The sequence below is a fragment of the Megalobrama amblycephala genome, linkage group LG8 (assembly GCF_018812025.1).
Source record: "Megalobrama amblycephala isolate DHTTF-2021 linkage group LG8, ASM1881202v1, whole genome shotgun sequence".
Lineage (NCBI taxonomy): Eukaryota > Metazoa > Chordata > Actinopteri > Cypriniformes > Xenocyprididae > Megalobrama > Megalobrama amblycephala.
In genome coordinates this window covers 4,815,610-4,823,894 of record NC_063051.1, presented here as the reverse complement: position 1 = coordinate 4,823,894, position 8,285 = coordinate 4,815,610, and the positions used below count along the sequence as shown (strand labels likewise).

At 38.3% G+C, this 8,285-nt stretch overlaps 1 protein-coding gene across 1 annotated transcript; it reads right to left on the bottom strand.

Annotated features, from left to right (window-relative positions):
* Window positions 1-929: 929 nt before the first annotated feature.
* Window positions 930-8,139, bottom strand: ppp4r2b (protein phosphatase 4, regulatory subunit 2b). Its single transcript, XM_048198860.1, has 9 exons — window positions 7,938-8,139; window positions 6,706-6,787; window positions 5,981-6,151; window positions 4,871-4,964; window positions 3,582-3,619; window positions 3,394-3,468; window positions 3,170-3,310; window positions 2,669-2,988; window positions 930-2,586 (listed from the first exon to the last, which is right to left on the bottom strand). The coding sequence occupies exons 1-9, from the start codon at window positions 8,053-8,055 to the stop codon at window positions 2,258-2,260; spliced, it is 1,368 nt and encodes a 455-aa protein (XP_048054817.1). The 5' UTR covers window positions 8,056-8,139; the 3' UTR covers window positions 930-2,257.
* Between the last annotated feature and the right edge of the window lie 146 nt (window positions 8,140-8,285).

The following is an 8,285-nucleotide window of genomic DNA, read 5'->3' as shown; positions in this document are numbered from 1 at the left end:
CTCCTACTAACATCCCTACTAGTTAGTGTTGTTTACCAAGTATTTAACTTTGTGCTATGGACAAGTTCTACAACAAACTGTGAACATGGATGCATCAAATTGTGTGGGTTGTTGAAAAGTTATTACTTCTCTCAATGACCTTTTGATGTCAGTAAAACAGGCGAAAAAAGCCCGCAGACTTACATTGAAGTAAGGACCCACGTCATATCTAGGCTCTGTTTACACCTGATGCATTTTGGTCGATTGGATCATAAGTGGACGACGTTAATACAGGTGTAAACGGGGTGTAAAACGCAGTCAAACGGATTTGCATTCGAAAACGTATTTGTCAAAACCAAAGTTTGGTTTGAAAACGAAAATGTACCAAGCACAATGTTCTCTCACCATCGCGTTAGGCGTGGTCTCGCAGCTATCAGAACAGAAACGAAAGCTGATGCTCTCTGTGTTTTGCCATCATTTTTTGTCCATTAGATCGAAAAATCTGAAGAAACGTACATTTAACCACCCATAGACCCTCCCCTCAAAGAAATCAGGACAGAAGTGGTTGAAAGTGGACAAAAGAGACTCCATTAAAACACCAGATGTAAACGGGTATGTCTCCCTCGTCTACTTGTAATCCAATCGACCAAAACGCATCTTAATACGAGGTGTAAACAGGGCCCTAGAGAAGAGAATATCATGAAGTGAGGGCTCTTTTCACTTGGACCACTAAGCAACCACCTAGCAACCACCCAGAACACCCTGGCAACCAAAAAGCAAAGCAATAAAGTCATTGAAAACACCTTGGCAAACACTCAGAGCACCATGGCAGATTTGTGTAAAAATATAGTTTAAAAATCTTACCTTAAAATCTGATGCAACAAAGTTTTTGTAATACTTTCAGATACATGATCATTTTTGTTTAACAAATTAAAGGGTCTTCCAAACACTTAAAACAATAACATTTATTGCTTCGTCTGAATACTGTATTGAAACCACACGCATTCAGTAAAACACCAAAAAAAAAAATTATACAATTATATATGGATGCACAAAAGGCAGTGAACACAATGCTCTACAAAACACTACTTTACAGAAATTTTAAAATTCTAAATATCAAAAATCGCACAGCTGCAAAACAGCAGCCAGCTGTTATCGGTGGGACAACTTGGGGTCGGACTGTCACAAATGACATTGTAATTCAGCTAGTCGGAGCAGTCAATAACCACCTGCCAAAACAACAAAAATCAAAACAACTTCTCATAAAATAGATTGAAATGCTGGTATAAATTAACTTGAATCATGAAATCAGTTTAAATCAAGAGGTAAATGTACCTGACATAAACCACTCACTTTCAATGCAGAGCAGACTGCAGGATAATACAAAAGCGAAGGTGGCAGCGTGTGAGAAAATAGATTTTACATCCTGTCAGTTACACACAAAGGACCAGAAAGAAATGATGTTACGCCAGGCTCGAATCATTTAACAGAACAAAGATAGCTATGGCTTGTATTTGCTTGGAACATAACCAGAAAAGTGGCCAGTTATGGGTCTTCAGAGAGAGCTCCACTGCCCTGATGTTTGACACCGTGACTAAAATATTAATACACCAATGCAGAGGAGAAATGTCCTAAAACTTAGAACAAGACTGGATAAAGATTCAACTTTCTCTTTAACAAAGACTAAAATATTAAAAGAAATATTCCAGGTTAAATACAAGTTAAGCTTTAACAACAGTTGAGACAAGCTTTAAATTTACAACAAAATATTTTGTCTCTGAAATATTTATTACAGAAGTCTATAAGCAGGCGACATCCACTTTTGCTTTTTCTAAGTGAGCAACGAGTCGGAATTATTTCCTGAAGTAACCGAAAGTATCCCACAGCTGTGTCCATAGACTTTAACTTGTATTTAGCGATGAATATTCTTTTAATTAGCTGTTTAGTGATGTCACAGTTGACATCTTCAGTACTTCAGTCAAACCGCTTTGACAGACTGGCAGAAACCAATGACACGGATGAAATTAAGGAAAGAAACTGTAAAAAAAAAAAGAAAAGAGTTTAAAACCTTGACTTCAGCAATAAAATCATATGTACATCTGCATAAAGTGTCCGTTTGGGAAGGTTGGAGAAGTTAGGTGGACTCTCGACCAAAAGGCGCATGGTGGTAGATTGGGTGTTGCTTCTGACGGCCTTTGTGGAAGGCCACTTAAGTGTGTGCCGTCTTAATCTCCACAAAAGAACGCAGTTATTGTTTAGGGCAGTAGTCTGCAGGCTTTTAGTCCTGCTCCATAGGCTCCTCCTCTGCGCTCTCTGAGTCCAGGGCCCCTGATCCAGAGTCGCCCTCTGTGGGTGACTCTACGCTACTGCTGCTGGATGTGGGTCCAGAGGCATTTTCATCAGTGCTACTGCTGCTGACCTGCTCACTCGGCTCCTCGCCTTCTCTCACCTCAGGGCTAGAGGCCACACCCGCCGGGGCTCTCTGCTCTGATTGGTCCATATCACTGGGTTCTTCTGAGGAGTCATCTGAGCCACAGGGAACCTCCCTCTCAGTAAAAGCCTCTCTGGAATCTGCGGCGGGACACTCAGGCTGTGTGCTGGAAGGTTCTACGTTAGCAAAGAATAGAATACATTAGACCCTAAAATTGTATACAATACACCCTAAAAGTGGACAAACAGATTACGCTACCTTGGTCCTCAGAGCCTCCAACTGAACCATGAGGCTTACTTTCCTCCTCTTCTTCACTCCCCTCCTGCAACATGGATGACGGTGATTCGGCATCCTCCGAGTTATCCGAGGAGCTTTTGTTCGACGTAGATCTGGGTGTCTCAACAATCTGTTCGTCTGCATCATCTTCATCCTCATCTTCTTCATTGCCATCTTGGTTGAATTTGAGTCTCTTTACTTCATGTTCCTCCTCCTCCATTCCTTCATCTTCCTCGTCATCTAAGTGTTTGTTTTTTACAGAGCTGCTTAGAGGCCCACCAATGCCTGATACAGATGCATCACTGGAACACAAAGATATATTCTGTATTTCTCTAATGTAAAGGATATTCAGGGCTGCTGAAGGTTAAGTCGTTTATTTATTTAGCATGTGAGAGATAAGTGAACATGTTCATTGATTCAACCATCAGCATTTTACACAAACAAAATCATGAAAGATGAGATATGATGGCAAATTTAGCCTACCTGGCTGTTTTGTTGTGTCCTTGTGGTGTGTTCGTCTCTTTGTTTTCTGTACTGTCCGGAAGGCCATTTGTGGCCAGCGAACTGGACATGGAGTGTTTCTGTCTGTTTAATGGTCTGGGTGTTCCTGGACCATTCACTTTCCTGTAATAAAATCAAGTTAAGCCCATTTTTTTTTTTTTTTTTTTTTTAAATGAGTATTCCTAAGCACCATACATTTTCCTCACCTCTCTGTGAAGGCAGATGTGTTCCCTGACAACATGACTCCATTCATTCTGTTGACACCGCTGCAGCCATTTTTCCTACAAAGGCCAAAAATAGCTCTTCATTTGTCTACAGTAATTAAGAATATCCAGGTGATCAAATTAAGATGTAGCAGTTTTATGATTTTTAATACTGAACAGTAATTACTTACTCAGATGTAGGATAAATGCAACTGACCACCATCACATTCTGACAAAGAGAGAAAACAATCAATATCACATAACATAAGCAACATAAATTCTGCATTTCCAACCTCCTACTTGGGTGAAAAAAAAGTGCAGAATGAAAATTGAACTTCCTGCTTGCATTTCATTAAAGGGTTAGTTCACCCAAAACTGAAAATTATCCCAAGATTTACTCATCCTCAAATCATCCTAGGTGTATATGACGTCTTTCAGATGAACACAATCTTAGATATATTTAAAAATGTCCTGGCTCTTCCAAGCTTTATAATGGTATTGAATAGGGGGCCAGATTTTGAAGACCAAAAAAAATGCATCCATCCATCATAAAAGTAATCCATACGACTCCAGGGCCTTCTACAGTGAAGTGATGGGTTTTGTAAGAAAAAATCATTTTAAACTTCTAATTCGTGATTGGCGTTTTATTTTGCTCCATCCTCTGAGCTTCCGTATTCGTCATTACATCATGCGTAGTGTCAGGGGTTACTCTTCCGCCGCAAATAAATGCAAACAGCCGTCTGCCGGAAGCTAGTTATTATAGTTAATAAGGTTTAAAAACAAAAACCAATCGCTTCACTTCAGAAGGCCTTTATTAACCCCCTGAAGCCATATAGATTATTTTTATGATTGATGGATACTTTTTTTGGGCTTCAAAATCTGGCCCCCTATTCAGTACCATTATAAAGCTTGGAAGAGCCAGGATATTTTTAAATAGATCTCTGATTGTATTCGTCCGAAACAAGATGGTCATATACACCTAGGATGGCTTGAGTGTGAGTAAATAATGGGAACATTTTTGGGTGAACGAAGACTTTAAGATGTGGCACTTTTAATGATTATCAATCACTTTTTAAGCACTCAAAACACATCAATGAGTCAAACTTCCTTCATCACATGATAATAAAACTCATTTAGCAAACATTGAAGAGACAAGTGTGTAAAGCAATGTAAAAAATGTCTTTATCGATAATCGCACACCTGCAAACCAAACCCAAGCGACCATAAATCAACAGAGTACCTTTATGGAAGTCAGAGATAGCACGTAATAACATCCCACATCTGACTTCAGATGGAACGTAGCAAAACTACAATAAAAATGCAAATACAAAGAGAACATACTGGGAATGGACTGTCACCCCTATAAGAACATGGTGAAGAAGATGCCTCAAAGTATTTTGTAGTAAGTGCATCACTACATGCATCTAAACAGCATCCATTATTAGCATTTCTTAAACTGAATAATGCATCATGCACTGACCTTCTCTACCCCTCTGAGAAACTTCTCCGTTCCTGTGTAGTTCCTCTTAGGTTCAGTGAGCAGTTCGCACAAGCGCTGGATAGTAAATGGGATCCTGGATAGAGCAAATAACAAATTGGTACCAAATCTTCTCTACTCTATCCTGACACACATATAACAAGGAATGGTGCAGGCTTGGTTATATTCAACAGCCAGAAGATGGCACACTAGCTCTGGGGTAAAGACACAGGCTTGCTATTTTTTTCCAAAACAGCTTACACTTATTACAGGGACAAACCCCAGTGCCTTTCCAAAAGGAAAATGGTGACAGCACCACACAATGCAATTAATTAGGGATGCACCGATACCATTTTTTTAAAGGACCGAGTACAAGTACCAATATTTTTTTGCTGGTACTCACCGATACCTATACATTTATTAATTTCTTTTCTTTTTTGGTGATGTTGCAATTTTCCAAGTACACAGTGAGACTAATGAAAGTAGGACAGCTTCTTTGAAATTTTATTTCACAATATTATATTATATATATATATATATATATATATATATATATATATATATATATATATATAATAAATAAAACACACACACACACACACACACACACACACACATTCATTTAACATCTTTTGTTGTTCTATTAACATTAATGACAAATATTTAATTAGGCTACTCTCCCTTTAAGACCGAATCCATGAATGTAATATACCGACACATAGCCTGTTTTCGTCCACTTAAGCCATAACAGACTGCATTTACGTTAGATACTCCACACGATGGACATTTAAACAACTATTCGTGCATTTGACCATTCAGGCGCAAGCTGAAATGATCACGCGCAAGAGATAGCGCGTGCGAGAGCGCTTCTGGTCTGTCATTCAGCATGATTTGCATGCAGTTCACAATGTGTGGGTTCTCATCATTATTTTGAAGTATTTCCACACCCCTGAGGCTGACATTGTTTCTGCTGCTGGTGTCTCTGTGCGCGGAAAATTCTGTCAGTTACGTCACGTGAGGTATCAGTCTTTGGTATCGGGGGTATTTTTACAAGTACATGAGCTTGGTATTGGTATCGGTGCATCCCTACAATTAATTAAGAGTGTTACTAACCCATTGTATCCATTGACAATCTTAAGAATTCTCTCCTTCATTTCTTCGAAGGGAATCGACTCCACATTAGGATTGGCAGGCCCTCGCTGCTCTGGAGCCGATGCTCGGAAATCCTCCATTACTTTCTCCAGTTTGAATATGAAGTAGCTTTTAAACTGAGACCATGACACCCTGGAAAGGCGACAATATGGAGCATTGGTAACTCAGTCACACAGACAACTACAATTTGTAAGGTCATGATTCTCTTTATTACACGGCCACCAACCAAAAAATATTAAAAAAAAATCATATTTAAAACTGTTGAAATTATTATGTCAGAAAAGACTAGTGTGATAAGAGAGACATGAAACTAACAGAGCTATTAAGGATGAAAAATAAAAAAGAGAAAAGAAATTGCCACACAGTTGCAAAAATATTTAATCACAGAACAATGTAAGCAGGTATTTCAGAGACAGAGATACATTTGATCTCAATATGCATCTGACTATGTACTCTCACAATTAGTTTATGAAATGAGGGCAGGTTGTCTAAAGCAGATCTAGTCGATAAGGACAAGGTTCAGTGTGTTTTGGAACAAAATCAAAAGTGCTGTGGTTTTATAATAAACCACCTTGTGGTGTTACCCCTCAAAGCAGTGGTGATTTTAAACAAACCACTGAAACACAAAGGTAGTTGGGGTTTCTGTGCCCCTCTTAGATCACTCACAGATATCTGGAAGTACTTACAGGGTTTCCCCGGTCTTCGCAATATGGCACAAAAACTGGTCCAACGACGGAGATGCTTCTTTCTTCACCTTCTTGTCAAAATCTGCGAACACAATAAAAACGCATTGTTAATTTCCTATTAATATCTGTACTGGATACAATCCGAGCATCTTAATCCTGTTGTGCATTTAACTGCAAAATCTAATAATACTTTGAATTCTAGTTGAAATTAGTCCATTCTAGTTCAGACCCTATATCAGCTTTCATAAAATTAGCTAAATATAATTAATATAATAAAAACCTTATATAATTAACTACAATGCACCAGCTTCTAGTTTTATGTCATCTACAAGTCCCAAATTCATACACCATTTTCATTTCTACGGCTATTTAGAGCACTCGGAAAACTGTAAAGTAGTCTTGGAATAATATGCAGGTTTTTAAGAAAACTATGAGAAAATGCACCCTAAATATCTTGTTTCTAAACTTAAGGTCATTTTCAAGTTCCAAGTGTGATATTTTATGGCCACTCAGAGTATAACTATAACCAGTCAAGCCCTGAACTTTTATGAAACATATGAGAAAATATTAAATCCTTTTCCTAACATAATACCTAATACAGGTACAATTAATCTGAGCTTTATGTCATTTAATCACCAAAACTATTTACACTACTAAACGCACACACACACACATATATATATATATATATATATATATATATATATATATATATATATATATATATATATATATATATATATATCTCTAAATAAATTTAGAGAGAGAGAGAGAGAGAGAAATGATTAACGTTGTAAGCGTAGAGGTGAGCGTACAACTTCAGTTAGGATGTAAATGCCAAAAAATTCCGTTATGAAGAAAACTTATAAAGAAAATAAGACTTTATTATTGAATTATTCACTAGTTTAGAGTTAACCCTGGAAAAACCGATGTGTAATATACTTGAATTAGCTTTACATCATCCAAAACCACTAACTAGTTACCTCAATAAAAAAAATTCTTATTTATTAACAAATTTCTTAACTACCTCGTCATTTTTTAGAAAAAAATGACAGAAGTCATAAAACAGGAGGATGAGACCTGCTTTTAACGCACAACAGACCTCGAAAAACAGTAAAAGCCATTTAGCCACAGGCCATGCTAACATGAGCTAACTCACATTACAAGCACATAAGCACATACAACTCCTCTCTAAACTCACGCAGACCACCTCAACACACACAACCGGGTACCTTTAAGAGCTTCCAGAAGAGTGTCTATCTCCATGTCTGTGTTGTTGTCCCTGTCTCCAGCTGGAAATCGAGAGCTGATGGCTGCTGTTGAGCTCAGTGAAGAGGACAGGGGAAACATTTCAATATGGCGGCGACCGCTACGTCACTGCCGGCCGCTCTACAGGAGCGCTGACTGTTGCGCAATAGAATGTCTGCGTCTCAAAATCCAGTCAGCTGCCTACCTAAACATCATTTTGGGGGCATTGTAGCCATAGAATGCAGTGTCTTTGTAGATGTACCTCACATCCTAGTGAGCTACCTACGTAGACATAATTTTGGAGCACAATAGACGCGTTCCGAGCAAAAGGT

Coding starts and splice junctions, on each gene's coding strand:
- ppp4r2b (XM_048198860.1), bottom strand. CDS start 8,055: ATGTTTCCCCTGTCCTCTTCACTGAGCTCAACAGCAGCCATCAGCTCT. Junction 6,788..7,937: donor TCTTCTGGAAGCTCTTAAAG/GTACCCGGTTGT, acceptor TTGTGTTCGCAG/ATTTTGACAAGAAGGTGAAG. Junction 3,311..3,393: donor ACATCTGCCTTCACAGAGAG/GTGAGGAAAATG, acceptor ATTTTATTACAG/GAAAGTGAATGGTCCAGGAA.